Source organism: Embiotoca jacksoni, unplaced genomic scaffold, assembly GCF_022577435.1.
Source record: "Embiotoca jacksoni isolate LCO1_2020_lvr unplaced genomic scaffold, fEmbJac1.0.p SCAF_17, whole genome shotgun sequence".
Classification (NCBI taxonomy): Eukaryota; Metazoa; Chordata; class Actinopteri; family Embiotocidae; genus Embiotoca; species Embiotoca jacksoni.
The window spans coordinates 6,857,628-6,875,738 of record NW_027185307.1 but is presented as its reverse complement, the minus strand read 5'-3'; the positions used below and the strand labels follow the sequence as shown (position 1 = coordinate 6,875,738).

At 40.0% G+C, this 18,111-nt stretch overlaps 1 protein-coding gene across 2 annotated transcripts in view; it reads left to right on the top strand.

Annotated features, from left to right (window-relative positions):
- col11a1a (collagen, type XI, alpha 1a) overlaps positions 1–18,111 on the top strand; it is an 83,349-nt gene that overhangs the window by 19,244 nt on the left and 45,994 nt on the right. The window contains exons 6-23 of one of the 2 annotated variants that reach the window (XM_069151390.1): positions 1,711–1,803; positions 3,338–3,436; positions 5,798–6,064; positions 7,437–7,502; positions 7,820–7,861; positions 7,971–8,033; positions 10,171–10,245; positions 10,370–10,453; positions 11,424–11,480; positions 12,936–12,989; positions 13,080–13,133; positions 14,592–14,645; positions 14,755–14,808; positions 15,872–15,925; positions 16,348–16,392; positions 16,600–16,653; positions 16,751–16,795; positions 17,687–17,740. In XM_069151390.1, coding sequence (XP_069007491.1) covers positions 1,711–1,803; positions 3,338–3,436; positions 5,798–6,064; positions 7,437–7,502; positions 7,820–7,861; positions 7,971–8,033; positions 10,171–10,245; positions 10,370–10,453; positions 11,424–11,480; positions 12,936–12,989; positions 13,080–13,133; positions 14,592–14,645; positions 14,755–14,808; positions 15,872–15,925; positions 16,348–16,392; positions 16,600–16,653; positions 16,751–16,795; positions 17,687–17,740 — 1,314 coding nt within the window. Of the gene's footprint in view, positions 1–1,710; positions 1,804–2,932; positions 3,119–3,337; positions 3,437–5,797; positions 6,065–7,436; positions 7,503–7,819; positions 7,862–7,970; positions 8,034–10,170; positions 10,246–10,369; positions 10,454–11,423; positions 11,481–12,935; positions 12,990–13,079; positions 13,134–14,591; positions 14,646–14,754; positions 14,809–15,871; positions 15,926–16,347; positions 16,393–16,599; positions 16,654–16,750; positions 16,796–17,686; positions 17,741–18,111 lie in introns of both variants that reach the window. The other variant, XM_069151391.1, reaches the window with a different exon arrangement.

Genomic DNA, 18,111 nt, shown 5'->3' with positions numbered 1-18,111 from the left:
TTTACTAAAATAATTAATTGATCCAATTATGCACTTCTCATCCGTATTCTGATGTATTACGACAGCACAGCTAAGAAAGATGAATTATTTCGAGCAGCACAAATCACAGTATCTCAGTTTGTTATCAAATACTGAGGAAGATTTCAATACATTGCACCATTGGAGTGGGCCCCTCCTGAGTAAATACACTCTAAATCAGTCGCTCAAATGTCAAAACCTGATGCACATCTGGCCACACCCCAATCGGTGATGTCATAGCAGGTGTTTTCCATCAGCTGTCAAAGGTAAATACCTGCAGTTAGTTTGCTTGGATGAAGAAATGTAGGCAGATTGATCACAAAACCCACAGACATCAGCACAGCAGATTGGACCAGCTTTGTGAAATTTAGTGTGTATTTGCAATTTAAATATATCAACATAAAAACAAGAATATGACCGTGTAACTGTTCAGGAATTTTGATCAACACAAGGTGTAAGATTTTGTTGAAAGTTATGTTGAAAGGGCTTCCTATTCTGTCATTCTGATCTTTTTCTCTGTCCCTCAGTTGTCTTTTTAAAACTTAAGGATGCAATATAAAAGTCTATTAACCCTAAGTGTTTACTTACAAGTCTAAGTAAAGTAAAGGACAGACAATTTATCCATTTAAAATACTCACATATTTAAACATGTCTGCATTAAAGGTAACTGCTTTTATATTTGTCCACAAATCATCACTAAGATGATTATGAGGATCACATTTTAAGTGCGATCCAGCTATTTTTGCTTAATTTAATAATGCACAAACATTATTAATGATTTAATCTTCATGTATGGAGTATCATGTTCTGACTTCACTCTGTGTGCAAGTTGCAGCATGAAGCGATTAACTTAAAAAAAAATCCGGGTTTTCCGGTGCACCTTTCCTCTAAGTTTAATTATATTCTATTATCTTTTTTTTTATTTTTATTTTTTTTACTCTTTGATCAGGAACTGCTTTACAGAACCACATGACTCCAACAAGGTGTGCTTTTCTTTTAAATGAACACTCCTTGATTCCAGCTGAGCTTCCACATCCTGAAGCATATAATTTACATGCTTTCAGTGAGAAAGTTCCATGACGATAGCCCTGAAATGCAGCTGGTGGTTTTGTCTTTGAGGTTTCTCTGTTGTTGTTCTTGGTTTTATGACCCCATCTGCTTACAGATGTAGGTTAAGACCAACATACCGAGTTCCAGCATTTGTTTACTATTGTAAGACTATTATACAAGTTCAGTTAGCTTTAGTGGTTTGTTTATTTGAAGATAATGATAACGTTTGTGTCACCATTGTCAGAACATATAGATTGTATACATTATAATACATTATAGAAAAACTCTGTGTCTTGTAGCATTTCAAATTATGCCGTGTGTGTAATTAACAGTTTAGTCTCACTGATTATTATATCAGTGTTGCATCACATGAAATGCTGATGGACATCTTTCGTTTCAATCATGTCGTCACGTCAGTTATATTTTCTATTGTTTGCCTTAAGTAATAATTTAAAAATAATTTGTCTTTAACTGGTTGAACATATAGCATGCTGAAGATGATACAGTACGCTTTATATGCACTGTATCATCTTCTTTGCTGAAGCAAGACTCTGCATCCTTGATGCTAATGCTAACACTAAACCCTCCCACTCTCTCTCCTCCCTTTCTCTCTATTTATCTCTCCTCTCTCGACCTCTCCAGTACACTACTGATGATTTAGATTACTCTCAGTTCTATGATTACTCTGAGGGAGCCACAGACATCATTCCCACCGATGAGTATTCTGAGCCGCAGGTAAATGAAAAAAGGAAAAGAAAAGATGTGTTTTTTTTTCCTGTAATGTCTCTGTTAGTTAGTCGTCCATCCCTCAGTTCATTTTGTGTGTTGTCCTCGTGTTTCACTGTTATGTTTACGTGCACACAAACACCCCAGTAACTGGGACTCAGCTATATTGTGGTATTTCTAAAAAACTGTTCAACTGTTTCTCCAAAAGTATGAAAGTAAAAAAAGTTTGACTTTATTTGAACGATTGAGCAGTAACTTAAAGGTTCCAGTCTGGTTCGTTAGGGCCACCGTGATGATCACTTTACAGCACAGCAGTGGAGGTATTAATTTAACTGTACAAGTAAACATACACAGTGTGTCAGTCCTCCTTGTGTCTGTTTTTATGAGTCTGCTGCCTTCTCTGGGCATGCCATCTGCTTTAAGTGTGTTTTTGCATTCCAGCATGTCTTTAAAACTATTGTATACGTTATGGAATATCAGCAACATTATATATTTTTTATAAGATGCACTAAAATCAGTCTGCCATGCCTGTTTAAGTACTGCAATAGCTGTAAAGAGTTGCTGAAAGGCAAATTTTTTTGTTTGTGTGTGCACCTGTGCCAGATTGATTCATATTTATGTCCCAAAACTCTCCTATGTGTCACATGACCGGTTCAGTCCTCGACTGTTGGACAGCACCTTTCCAGCCCAATTGTCACGTCACCTGAAGGAAGTGTTAACATGATCAACATTCCAGGAGCAGCACTTGTAATTGGTCTGCATGAGTGGATCAATAAGTTCTGAGACCAGGTTTAATCCTGATGAGTAACTGATACAAATTTCATCACTTGCTCAAAATCAGCACCAGTGTTACACACACACACTTATACATATCTCCTTATCCATGCACGCCACAGTGCTGTGCTATGTGCATGCGCGAGAGCAGCAGTCTCTGAACTTATTGATCCATCCTTGAAGGTGAAATGCGACCATCCAGACCGACTACGGTGCCTGGGCTGCTACTGGAGCACACAGGGATCTGACAGTTGTGTTGGAGAAGTCTCTGTACACCAGTTGCGGAGTGTGCCTGTAAATCATTTCCACTTTTTGGATGTTCCATGTTTGTCTTGGTGTTCTGTGTCGCCGTCACCTCTTCCAGAGAAAGAAACGTAGTGTCTCCATGAAAAAGAAGAGGACCAGAAAGTCCCTCAGTAAATCTAAGGCCAAGCCCTTAAAGTCCTTGGCTGCCAAAAAATCGCCAGCTAAAAAGTTTGCCGCTAAGAAGAAGCGACAGATGCCTGGCTACCAGGCCACAGCGCCGGCCCGACCCAGGGGCAATTTTAGGGTAAACGTTCATCTAAAGAAAAGACCAAACCCCATCAAGATCTTCCCGTCTTTAATTCTAAAGGGAAAATCTATGATGGCAGACGTAGAGCTCCCTAACCTCTTCTGTGTAGAAGTAGCAGAGTCTGTAGCTAGCTTGAGAGGACCCCGAGCAAATAACCTCTGGACTGAGCCTTTGTGTTAACCCTCATTCTTCTTTCCTTTTTTCAACATGACTCAGCTAAACAATGTAGAAGGAGATTACAATACAGACATTGACTACGGAACTGTAGATGGTTCTCAGACTCAGTCACCTTTTGCCACAAGTGGACCCAATGAGGTAATTTTCTATTTTCATTCTCATCTACTTTCAAAAGCCAGTGTTAGGTGTTGTGGGAAATGTGAGCCAGGAAGAGTTTACCCAAGGAAGTATGTGGTATGACAAGACACGGCCATTCAAACGAATCAATGTGTCTATTGACCCAGTAGGTCAACTGTGGTGTGTGGAAGAGCTGATGGACAGGGGACATACACCATGTGTATTCTTTGGTGCTTAGAAAATAATGCAGTGGACATTATGGAGGTCGTTTTTAACTGTACATTGTGACTTTTATTTTTGGTCCTGGCTGCAGGTTTTGTTGTTTCTCAGCATGTGAAGACTTTAGACGTACAAAGACACTGTAAGGAAACCTTGTCCGAAATGTGTCTGTGGCACATTTGTGTTTCATTGTGTCGCCAAAGCAATGGCAGAGCCTCACACCAACATCTGTCACGCATTACCGTACTGTAAGTCGTTCTGGAAGCATGTGGCTACGACAGTCAATGTGATCCTCCTTCTAATATAGACACAGGCTTTTTGTGAAGTCACATATGTTCCCTCTCAAAGAGCCCATGATATATTTTCTAATGGAGACAGTACAGTTTGCTCAGAATTGCTGTGTTGCTCACACAAGCTTGTTTGACACAAAGAGTTGAGAGTTGACAAGACCTGCAGCCTTATTTAGGATTAAAAGCAGTTATTGGTGGCAGAAATAGTCTCATCCAGACGTGTAGTGCTGCCGGAGCGCACCAGAACAACGCTCTTGTTACAATGCTACTTTTTCTTTGCTTACCATTCTCTTCATCCCATTAAAATTCATTTACGTTTTTTAAGTACGATCTTCTCGTATGTCCTACGAGATTGATTAATCGATTCATTAACTCGAAGCCTCATTTTGATCCGCTGCCGCTTGCCCTGTTAGGTTACTGCATTATGCATTAATACAAACTCACCACTTCATGTATCTGTTTCAAATTGAAAGCCCACTAATGTTTCAGTAGACAGAGACCCTTCATTTCTTAACAAGGCTTTTATTGTGAAACATTTGCAGGAACGTGTTGTTAGTGGAATTGGACGATAACACAATAAATGAGTAATCATTATCCTGTTTACTTTGTTAAATTAAAGTAAAGTATATATACGTTATTGACTTTTGTGAGTAAACTTGCCACCACAGTCGTTACATAACCTTAGAAACTACTTAACCGTGCACACATAAGGGCGCACACGCGCACACACACACACACACACACACACACACACACACACACACACACACACACACACACACACACACACACACACACACACAAGCGCACACAGCCGGTGCGCTCCGGTACTTCAACAATCAGCACTACGCCACTGCTCCCACTCGCTACAATGGACAGTAAATGATACTTGAGGTTACCTGTTAAAGAATATATGCCCTGTTGTCCATCACATCATGCGCCTGGTTTTGATCATTAGTTCTGCTAATTACCTTGAAAAGAACTATGATCAACGAGGCTAAAGCCTCCTGACAGCCAGCTATCATCACGCATTTGTGCTCGACAAAGGAGATGTGATTCCACTGGCTTTTCTAAATACATAATTTGGCGAGATGGAGCGCTGCCAGTAATAACTGTAATTGCATCCACTTTGTCGTGCGCCAAAACTAAATCCACAGTGATCACCATTTGGAATGAAAGAAAAGAAAACTGTGCCAAGTGGTTGCGGTTGTAGTATTTGTGCCAAATCCAGAGTGCACCAGGGAAGTGGCTCGAAATATTTTCGACAAAATGGATTTGTGGACATACAAATTTTGATTTTATTTGTCTTCGTGCACAGCTACTACAATCTCATGATTAGTTAAATTTCTAAGCAATTTGCTGCTATATCTGCCATTTCAGACATCTGTTTCAGCCTGTCTTTACTCTCTGTATCAGTCTATTATGTCCAGCTGATGAGACAGAAAAGCAGGCTGGGATAACATCAAGTTTGTTTAGACATTAATTATTACCAAACGTTTGATGGTCAAAGTTGATAATGATGTCATTCAAGTCACGACGATAACACTTTATTTATTCCCTTGTCTATGCCTATTTATTGAACTAAGGTATGCTGTAGGTGTCGCTGCACCAAACTTTAATAGAGCATATAATATAATATAATATATCAATCTTGGAGTTCAAAACCATTTTTTCTTCTTTCCTCCAAGGTAACTTTAAATTGTTATGTGAAATAAATAAGGTGTTACCGTTGCTATTTTACGTTTTGTTTCTGCTGATTACATTTGCTTAAATAACATCTAAAAGTTGACCATTTTCCTCATTTGCTTAACTAACATTGCTATTTATGCTCACCATCGCTTCCCCCTTGTTTGCTTGGGTAACACCCTTAAAGGCTGTGGAGGAGGACGCCTTCGGTGCATATTTCACCGAGGCCGCTCCCGTCGCCGTGCAGCCCACCGTTGTCCCAGAAACGGTGGACGGCTTGGACACTGGCGCTGAGGCGTATGACTTGGAATATGACCTGGGCGCGGTTGACAAAAGGTTGTATGATTATGGGGCGTATGATGAGTATGGCACGGCCCCGCCCAAACCCAGGACGAGCTACGATGATGAGGTGGGGCCCGGGGTCGCTGCTGAGACCGACGTTTCTGAGAGTACCGTAAGTATCGCACCCCGACCGGCTGACCGAGGGGTGTGTGCATGAACGTTAGGGACTCTGTATGTGTTACGGACTCACTCTGTCTTCCAGTGCACGTCTCTCTAGTTGGTTGCTTGGCATGGGGAATGTGTCATTGACATGTTGAGTGTGGAATCGGTTAACGTGTTGGTGTCTCACCGGTGTGTGTGATTGGTGATTCAATGATTGACAGCTATGATAAAATACAATGCATGCATCTGTGTTTTATTTTCAAGGGTGTAACTTTCTAATTAAGTAGATGTCAGTGTGACATACAAAAAATATTCACAATCATCTTTCCACACACAGCCTTCAATCAGTGTATGTTGGCCCAACCTACACCCCCGCCCATAAATACCCAGCAAGCTCTGCAGCCCGTCCCCACCCACTCATCTCTCAGCAGTCGGGTCTGAGCCCTCCCATCTCCTGCTCTGCTATTTTAACAAGAAGCCTGTCTGTGACATATACCTCCCTGTGTGCACTGCAATTAGCCGATAAATCACGGGGAGTTGTCTGCACAGTGCACACAATTGTAAAGAAGATGTTAGGGATTCATTCACTTCTCTTTCTGCCCAGAATTTGAACTCTGACTTCACCAATCAACAGTCACAGTTAATAGTCTGTCATTTAGTTAATATAAAAAAACATGTCATGTTGGCCCCGGTTCTGTTTACATTTGCCCACAGTCAGAGCTTCATCAAACACCATTTTGGGCCTGTGTGGCTTTGGGTATTGTAAGCATGTGAGGACAAGGTCTTTATTGGCCTTGTATGCCGTTTTAGTGCTCCTCTACACACACACACACACACACACACACACACACACAGACACACACACACACACACACATTTCACAGACAAACACCTTTCCAGCTCACCCCTCCATCTAAAACCTCCACAAGGCAGAGCTATTTCACTAATGAAACCACAGTTGTGTTCAGCTATTTATCTTGATTTGCAATGTTGCACAAAGAAAAGAAAAGAAGACACTAAGCTTGATGTTTTGTTTTGGTCCCCATTAAATTAGCCACACTGCTCAATGGCAATGCAATGACAGTATTGCTCCATTTCAAGCACGTAGATTAGAGGTCCATTCTTGTTCATTACGACTAACATTTTGCCTGTTTTGTTCCATAATGTCACCTCACTTTGTGTTACCCATGATTCCCTCTCCGCCGCTAATGTAGATACTGTAGTTGCAGTATATGATGATAATTGAGTGAAATTTGTTCAAACATTCACACTTTTTTCAGTGTCCTCCTCCTCATCGTCGCTCATCAGTGCTTGTTTGTTCACCTGTGGAGATGAACTGTGGTGTGAAGGATGCCACCTGTTTTCTTACTTTGTAACTGCAGGTTGCTGGTGCTGAAGGAGCCCTCGGCCAGAAGGGAGAGAAGGGCGAGCCGGCTGTGATTGAACCTGTAAGGTCCAAAATCTCCAAGATGTGCTCAAATTATGATGACTAATACAGTACATGTAGTTTTAGTTAGATTATAGGTTTCAGAGTGAGCTGTCAAATGTTTGCTGCACTTTTAATAATAATTGCAAATGACTTAAACCAATGTTAATTTGCATCAAGTCATGAGTGAGTTTTACCATTGCTTCTTTTAGTAAGGGGTCACACAAACAGGATTTCCCCCAAAATTTGATGACTCATGCTGCATTTGTCTACAGTACTGCTCTTTTACAGGAAAGCATTTGTGGTATGAAAGAGAGTGTTTGTGTTTGTTTTTTTAAGGGCATGCTGATTGAAGGACCACCAGGACCCCACGGCCCAGCTGTAAGTATATTCTTAGAAAGAAGTTAGTGTTTTCACCTGAGCGTACTCATACACCAGTGTAGTTTGATTTTAATGGGTTGGTCTGCTAACCTGGCTTTGTCTTTTTTAGGGTCTTCCAGGACCCTCAGGCCTACAAGGACCCCCAGGCCCCTCTGGAGATTCTGGTGACAGGGTGAGTTGTCATTTAAGTCTCCAAACCAGCCACAGTTTTTGTTTGTACTTGTTAGAAAATAGAATGCAGTGTTTTAGACGATGGTGAAGGGATGTCTTAAACCCCTAAACAGACACTCAAAAACTAGGTGAAGGAAGTTTGTTTTAGGTTCATTCATGACAGGAAGTGCAGCGCATGTTGAAGAATAAATTTCAGTCAAGGTATTTATACATGAAAGGAATGCACCGACCCAGTGGTCAGCTTATGTGTTAAGCCAGTGCAAATGCAGTCACATAAGAATCAACCTGTAGTGTTAGTGGAAGATGATTGACACGGCTCAACATGCTAATGCACTTATGTTGAAAAATACTTATATGTGTTTTACCAATAACTTCTTAAAACTCCCTCACTAAGCTCCATGTAAATTTAAATTTGTTATCATGATGTTCTTGTGCTGCTAATGTAAACAATTTTGTCTATTAAGATGATATTAATAGCACACTACCTATTTTTATCATGCAGCACCGCAGCCACTAATCTCATAAGTGGCATTAGATAATTTGAATGTATAAGTATTTATCATTTAATTGGTAAAGTAAGCTGTCCGTCAGACTGAAAAAAGCTGCTGTATAAGGTACTGAATGTTCCACTTCCCATTTGGTTGCTGTAAAGAACTATTGTAGAAAGCTTTATTTTTCTAACTCTGGCTACATAAAATTAGAGTCTGCGTCTAAATGCCCATAAAAGTTGTATCTCGAGATTCCTCAAATATCATCATCATCATCATCATCATCATCAACATCAACATCACCATCATCATCATCATCATCATCATCATCATCATTATCATTACCAGTCTTTATGAATCAGTTTGGAAGGTATAGCAAATACTGGTAATTTGGTGACAATACTTTTGCTTCACATGATGCCTTGAAATTGAACTAGCAGTGGTTTTACAAACAATCTCTGGGAAATAGGTTTAATACAGACAAACAGTTTTAAAACTGACAAACTATGATAAACTTTCTTATCCACGATAATAATTAACACCAAATTGTCTCAGTAGAATGAAGTCACTAATAGGAAACTTCATTTGTTTTGCATTGTGGCATCCTTAATCTACACCTTGCACATTATTACCACTTCCTTACTGCTCATTCATCACGGTACGACTTTCCCACATTGAGAGAGTGAGATTTAACAGGTCAATTAATATGCTACAACTCTCAAAGGTTAAAAGAGGAGTAACAATATTTGCCCTGGCTTTCTCCAGTGCTTTGCTCTTTGATCTCTCTCTCTTTGTTCCACAGTTGTGTAAGACACACACTCAAACACACACACACACACACACACACACACACACACACACACACACACACACACACACACACACACACACACACACACACACACACACACACACACACACAAGCATCAGAATAGATGAAAAAGGATGTTGGTTTTGGACTGTAGATCGTAGCGTGGCTTGCAGATGGACAGGCCTGAGTCAATGTGTACTATACTGGGAGTTAATCAAACTAACAAACAGCACACTTCCAATATTTAATGCTCCATCTGTATGTCTGCCTGTGTGCGGTCTGTATGTGCATATGTGTTAGACATTTTACTGCATAAGAAAAAGCACAATTTAAAATTCAAAAACAAAAGAAATTCCCAGAGCAGGTCAATTTTTCCAAGCAGTATCATTTCATATGGATACATATGTTTGCACATTTTGTCAGTTCAATTCAGTTTAATTAAAATTGTATTTATTGGCATTAAAAACAGTGTTGTCAAAGCATCAAAATACAGTTGGTCCAAATATTCTGAAAAAATGTATCTATAGATTTCTGTACATTCTTACAAGAGTGATTTCCAGTGAAATACCTCATTACCTTTAGATGTTAACAAGTGCATGTGTGGTAGATGTGACGAGGCCCAGAGAAAAGGGCCAGTTGTTAGGCAGTTTCTGCTGAAAGCACATTGTAAGTTATCACGTTCACTGCTCTGGCCCACTGAGGTTTAGATATGAAAACATTTACTTTATACATATACAATCAGCTATCAGATTAGTCATTTTTATGATCACTGATGAGCCATAAAGTTGTTAAATTGCTCATTTTATTAATGTGTTGGTGGTGTCTCTTCTGTATTGCAGGGTCCTCCTGGTCGGGCTGGTCTGCCTGGTGCTGATGGTTTACCAGGACCCCCTGGTACCATGCTGATGCTGCCAGTAAGTCCCTTCACAACAGACGTACATACCACATCCACCTTTAATCCAATTATTCCATAACCAGGCTGATTTTCAGGTATTAAACAGTGATGACAAACATAATGAGTCTTTGTGTGTTGAACAGTTCCGTTTCGGTGGTGACGGTGAGAAGGGTCCTGTGGTGTCGGCCCAGGAAGCCCAAGCGCAGGCCATCCTTTCCCAGGCCAGAGTGAGTAGAAAAAAACATTAATAAAAAACAAAAACAAAAAAAAGCCAGTGGGCAGCTAAAAGGCTGCGGACAACCCCTCCACCCTCGTCCCGCTCTCTACACACAGCTGTAGGGGGAGACGAGGGGAAGGAAGACGGACGCAGTATTCTGGTGGGGAGGGAAGGGAGGTCGCGCTGCGTTCTGTTGGCCTTGCAAAGGCTAAAAGGAGACATGCCGAGCAGGCTGAACAGCAACAACATAAAAAAGGCGCTTTGAACAGATGGACAGACAGGAGAGACTGTTAAAAATACTTTGGGGGGCTCTCAGTCTGCGGGTGGTTTGAACCAACAGGTGGAAAAAAAATGGATTTGTGTATTTGAGGGAGAGGAGGCGGGCAGTTAGCGGAAAAAAGAGAAAATTAAGACTTGGTATGTGGGAGGCCTATTGGCTTCTGGACAGTACCCCAATTAATTAATCCCCACAGTGAACCAGGCAGTGAAATGGGGGAATTTGTATTTGGGTTTCCTCCAGCAGCAAACTAATGAAACCATTAGATAATGATCCAGAATTTGAACAGTATGGACAAAAACATGGATCTATATATTTTATATGCAGAATGGGACGTGATAAAATAATGAAACTGATGTTATGCATGCATTCATCTAAAGAATATATGATGATTTGAGCATAATGAGCAAAACATGCAAAACATTTTGAGTCAAGAATACCTTAAAATGAAAATGAATCAGAATCAGCATGGACATGTTAAGAAAAACTATTAAAAAAGAAAAAAACAAGTATGTATGAAACGGAAGCATGACACAGGCTGAAAAAAAAAGCAATGTGTAGAAAATATACAAACATGTACACATGTCTCATTGCATGTTCAGCATATACAGTATGCAGTAATGGATATACATACTTTTTTTGAATGGATTTTTTTTTTACGGAGTGGAATGTGACCTTGGTCTCGTCTGTTTCGTCCCTGCAGCTGGCGATGAGGGGACCCCCGGGGCCAATGGGTCTGACAGGAAGATCGGGGCCAGTGGTGAGTCTTTGTTTTCAGGAATTTAATGCTTTAGTTTTTTGGGGGGGCGACACAGCCTTTCAAACTGGTATTTATTATTCAGTCTATTGTATTTGCAAATATCAATTAAAGTTGTCATATGCAAACGCGATGTCCATTTGGCTCGATATTGACTCTTCAAGTTACTTTAAATCAAAGATTGTTTATCATCACTTACTTTTCACCACTGCTGCACAAAGTGCACAGGTTTTTAAAATTTCACTCCTTAAAATAAACATCAGTAAACTTTTAATTCAATTTAAATTACAGTGCAAAATCACCATGCGGCATGGCACCAACACACTTTACAAACACAAAGAACAGCCACATTGAAATATGAAGGAAATATTCAAACAAAATAAATGCAAACCAAAACAAATGCAAACCAAAACAAATGCATCAAACTTTCACTGTCAAGGAACTATTCAAAGAAAATCGGGCTTGTTGATACTCGATCCACTACTTCTCCAGGAAAAGACTAAAAGAATTACCCTGTGTTAAATTTGCTCTTCCTGGGATAAAGGCCAAACATAATGATCTGAGATGATACGGCAACAAGCAGATACACAGAACAGTAGACGAGATAAGGAATGTGTCGCTTTAATTTGCTGCAAATATGCCTGAATTTCTCCCATCCTAATAATTAATATGTTGACAACTCGGCTTTTTCAGACAGTCGTGGTATTTTAAGGATTCCAAAATGACTTTCTGTAGCTCTTAATCAAATCAATCCATATTTGACTGCAGAAAGATTACAGTATATGCCTCCGATCTCTTCCTAGAACAACGTAGCATTGTATTTTTAGTCTTGCGTATACACCGACAGGCACCCAGCTATGCTCCATGTGCCGGCATGTGTAATCTCACGCTTCAGATGTTCAGTGTGAGCCATCAGGACAAGTTCACACAGCAGTTTAAGATGATGCAAATCATTCAGATGCTGAAAAACTAACTTTTTCCCCAAATGACAATCAGTGTTTGCACCACCTTAATGTAATCAGAATTAGAATCAGAATCCGCTTTATTGGCCAGGTTTGTTTACACGTACAAGGAATATGATTCCAGTTTTAACTTGCTCTCAATGTACATACACAGGAACAGACATACATATACATATATACAGCTGAGACAAATATACAGTTAAAGGACATATACACAGCTAAAGACATTATTATTCAAGAAGTGATAGCAGAAGGATAGGAATAATAATATTTCAAATTATAACATTGTCCTGCATTGTTCCCATGTAGTTTATGCATATTTGGTTACAGGAATGTGTGGATTAGATGAACACACAATGTGAACTGTACATATCAAGCTAAATGTCGCCATCTGCTGTTTACTTTACGTGACTTTTTAGCAGTTTTGTCCTGTAGCAAACTGTGTGTGATAAAGTGGGGCTGTGTACTATATTTGGTTTGTGATCTCCTTCTTTAGGGTCCTCCCGGTACTGGTGGATTGAAGGGTGAAAGTGGAGACCCTGGTCCGCAGGTGAGTGCTAATTAATGGTCCTAAACATGCATTAAAAAGAAAAAAAAGTCCATCACCAGCGACTGAAGGCCACATCATGTGTCCGCACAGGGTCCCCGAGGTGTCCAAGGGCCTTCTGGACAAACTGGCAAAGCTGGCAAGAGGGTGAGTGAACTCTCTCACCTCCAACATTGACACTGTACTGTGTGTGTGTGTGTGTGTGTGTGTGTGTGTGTGTGTGTGTGTGTGTGTGTGTGTGTGTGTGTGCGTGTGTGTGTGTGTGTGTGTGTGTGTGTGTGTGTGTGTGTGTGTGTGTGCTCTCACATGCCTCTGGCGTTTGCTGCTGTGTGGTTGTTTGTACTTGTGGTCACTCCTCAAACGCTGAGAGGCTTATTTCTACTCCAACAAACAATTACTTGATATGTGCTTAAAGGCCCGTGCTGCCTCCAATCCTCAGATCAATGGCTGGCCATTTAATCTGTCTGAAAATGTCAAAATGGTCAAACCTGAGTGTGGATGTGGGGCGTAATTAGTGTCAAGGTGCGGTCACTCTACAGGGCCAAACATCTTGACCTAATTGGATAATAATAAACGTAAACAATCACTGGTAAATCATGAATAAAAGCTTGATTAAATTACAAGCACTTAGCTGAATTTAAAGGCACAAAATGTGATAAACGCAGGCTTACGTGAATGTTAATATGTAAACAAATCATCTGCAGCTTTATTGAACTAAATTTTTTTCTGACACTCCATTTGTTTTCACTTCAAATGTTTTCTAAAAAAAAAAGAAAATACAGCATATTTATTCTCACTTGTGTTTCCATATTAGACCCAATTTTTTTTTTTTACATTTCTTTCATTATTAATCTCTGTTAGTGTATATCATTGTGGATTGTTTTGGCTTAATATTGTTTCTAAATGTTCTGTAGAAATAGACTTAATAATTTAACATGTGTTTACAACATTAACATCATTTTTAATCGAAGTAGTGTCAGAATAATATATTTTTGACTTGGTTTTCTTTTCTGTGATTTCCTCCTCAGTGCTGTAAACTGTAGACAGGCTTTATTGATGATACCCGGTCATTTCTAGTTCCACTTCTTGATTGCTGAAATAATTTTCTTTGTATATATTGTTGTTTAATATTTTATTGATTTGTGAGACTCAGCATTATTTTTGCTCTGCTGCTGGCTGGAACTGTTTGCATCACTATTTGCCACTTCAGGCAACAGAAAATATTTATTTTCCATGTTATTACTAATATTATTTTTATTCCTATTAACCTTTATGAAAATCCCCAAAAATTAACAAATAACCCTTCGGGGCACAGCGACTGCAGTAAAATGTCACCGTTTGACAACTGAGTCCCATCCAACATAAAGGGTGCTTAATAATTTGACTCAGCAGTTTTCTAGACTAAGTTACAAAGAGGTTTACAGCAATACAGAAAACAAAGAGAGAATAATAGGATAATCAGAAAGCAAATAAAACAAACAAACAAAAACATTCTAATTGGCTTAAACATGCACGGATTATCCAGAAATTTGGTTCTGACCTCCTCTGACTGACTGACTGCTACAATATGGAAGAATTAATGCTCAATCTTTCTGCTGTTTTAAGGGACGCGCCGGAGCCGACGGTGCTCGTGGGATGCCTGGAGAGCCGGGCTCCAAGGTACGAACTGCAAATGAGTTAATAGTGAAATCATAGTTGTATATAATAACTCATATAACCCATAATGAATATTTGTATGATCTGATTTGGCATCTCTGTTTCATCACAGGGGGACCGAGGCTTCGATGGACTTCCCGGGCTGCCTGGTGAAAAGGGACACCGGGTGAGCTCATTTTGTCCAAATCATGTCATCAAAATTTGCAATTTGTGATGTTCTCTATCAGGAGCTTTTTATTTTGTTGGTGTTTCCAATCAATTTGAAAAGCTACGCGATTTTTCCATATAAATGAACCAGATTTCCAAGAAGTCCTCCCGAACAACAGAGTATTGTTTTCCCGGGAAACAACCTCTCCAGATGTTTTCGAGCTTAAGAGAAAATCACTTTCCTCGCGTGATAAGTCACAAAACTGCCATTAAAACAAAATCCCCTAGTTGTTGGGGATTTGTCCTTTTAGATTACGATGATTTACAGATGGATTGGTTATTTTTTGGATGACAACAATTCTGGATTCAATCAAACATACTTTGTAGAAGTCATTTGTAAAGTCTGATGCCTGATGAGTGAAGATCTGCAGCACCATAGAATAGAATAAGAAGTCGTAATTTGTTTCATGTCCTCCACTAATGTAGCTGCAGTAATCAGAGCACAATGGAAAGGTTTAATGACCGTGATGAACTGAAGTCAGGTAATTGGTTTGTAGGGTAAAGAATTGGGAAATTACTTCACTGTGGAGGACATCAGTCTGATGCACATTTACCTGGTCGTTCCACATCTCTGCTATGATTTCAGTTTAATACACCAGTCGGTAGTAGGCCAGTTCATATTAGTGGGTAAGTTCAAGTTTAGGTTCAAGGGGATGTAATAGCAGGTGACAGTATAACTAACAAAATATATAGGGAGGAATATGTAAGAATAGGGACACAAAAGAGTTTTAAAAAAGTGCAAATATGTGGAATATCCAAGATACATTATAGAACTTTCAAAATAAAAGCTTAGCAGAGAAACTGAGTGAAAGGAAATAATGATGCAGGATACTAGGCTTAATTTGACAGGTATGCACTTACTGGGTTTCTGCAAATTTGTCATATGTTTTGTGGAAATGTTTTGTTTTTTTATTAAATGATTGGCTCAAAACACAAAGCTCATAAAACAATAAATTAACCCGAATCCATCCATCGTTCCCCCCCCCCCCCCCCCCCCCCCCCACTTTCTCTCTCTTTCTCAGGGCGAGCTAGGGCCAATGGGACCCCCAGGTACTTCTGGAGAGGATGGACAGAGAGTAAGTACTTCCTCTTGTGTCTTAACAGTCTTTAAACCCTTTAAGAAGGTAAATCACTGACTCACTCATTTAGCTCATCTGTGCTCCACCGGCTCGGCCCTGAGGCTGCAGCAACTGGGCGGAGCCTGTGAACAGTGGAGGAGGAGAGTTTGTGTTTAACCTTTCCTCCCTCCTGAAACTAACGTCCCCCGGCTACCTCCTAGTTAGTACATTCAAAAATGTTTGGTTTAGTTCAGATGAACTAATCTGACTAATGCAGGCTTTTGAGCAATTATGATTACGTGTTTGGTTGTGATAACTGATATCTGAAACAAGATTCCAATGTTTACTGCCACGTTTTAATTGTTCAAATTGAAACCTTAAACAGTGATCCTCCATTGCAGCTGAATTTATTCAATTTATTTTGTCTTTCCTTCTTTCAGGGCGAGGATGGAGAGATCGGGCCGAGAGGATTAGCTGGCGAGAGTGTAAGTCGTGTCCGATGTTGTTGGTTTTATCATTTCATCTCAAACCTGTCGGATTCCAACAAGCTGAAAGGAGATCTTCTTTGAGCTACGTGGCTAAGCTAACGGAGATATATACCAGGGGACAGGATTAGCCTTCTAAAAATGAATATGAATCTTATTCTATAGATTTATTTCTAAGTCTATGCTCTTTTTCTTGTATTTTTTCAGGGTCCTCGAGGTTTGCTGGGACCTCGTGGTTCTCCGGGACCCCCTGGATCGCCTGTACGTGTACCATTACTTTAACCATCCCTTTCCTCTGATATCACTTCCTGTCATTGATTTGACGTATCATGAGTCTTACCTGATCTGTCCTCCGCAGGGTGTCGCCGGTGTTGACGGACCTCCAGGTTCCAAAGGAAACATGGTACAAACACAACTTCCTCTCCGTGAACTGACTAAAATGTTGCTGAATCAGCTCTCAACTGTACACAGCGGTTTCATTCAGTTTTCACAGTCCAGGTTATGCCGTTTAAAGCCCTTTAGGAAGCATAGCTGTGAGGTCAAAGGTCAATGCTGTGCCTCACAGGTCAATGCTGTGCAGCACAGTATCAAGAGCTGAAGTGTTGTTCTCCCGCTTTCTTCCCAATGTATCCTAAAGGTTACGATGAATGACTGTTACAAGGTCAATTCTGATTAATGCAAATGTTTTAAAATTTACAACAGCTACTGAATAAAAGGCTAATTTAGGGGCAAAGGTGTAGCCTCATCTACTTGAACACATTTAACAACAGCTTATACTAACAAACTGAACATTTTGTCCCTCAAAGTGTCAAAGAACGAGGGAGTCTGATCCGAACTTCTGTTTCGAGCTGATGTTCATTGATCAGAAAACAAACATAAAGAGAAAGAAAGCAGACCACAATCTGATGTGGTTTTAGTGTGTGTTTGTTTTACCCACATAGAGTACAACAGGGTCAGTAAAGAGGAATTCATATTGTCTTAGATGTACAAGGGGCAGTAGCGACTTAGAGGAGTCACTATAACTGTTCAGTCAAATAAGTCATGGAGTGAGTTGATCCTCAAACCGCTTCATATTGTTAGTTTGTTTATGGCTTGTATAGTAACGTCTACATCTACCCTCCGTCCCATCTATTTTACATTAGTACTAAAGAACCACGTACAATATTAAACCTAGATGTTGCCATTTGATGTCTAGTTTTATATCAATATGTTATTCAAATCAGCCTGATGTGGCTGTATCTATGACTGTGGGTAACGTTCAGTGTCTAGTTTTGACAGTCTCCATCTCTTCCAGGGACCACAAGGAGAGCCGGGCCCACCGGGTCAGCAGGGGATCCCCGGGACTCAGGTGAATGAATCGGTCACACACCTCTTCACTGCACACGACAAAAAAAAATAAGGACAAAGTGGTCCCAGAAAAACTCCATTTTGTCGTCCTTTCTGTGTTACTTCACCACAAACTCCACGTGCACAGAAAAGCCGATTACTTTGTTGACAGCTTGTGAGGTCAGAAGTTAATTTGATTAATTAAATACAAAATTGATCACCTTAATTCACACAGCATGATCTGATATTGGTTATTTTACCAGGCGTAAAAGGCAATGTACTTTTTAAAGTTGTAGTTACTGCTCCAAATTAGCAGACCATCTTCGTTTTGATTTTTTTTTTTTTTATTTGCTCTTCCTCTTTTCTGCCCACCTTTCCTCTCTTCCCCTGTGG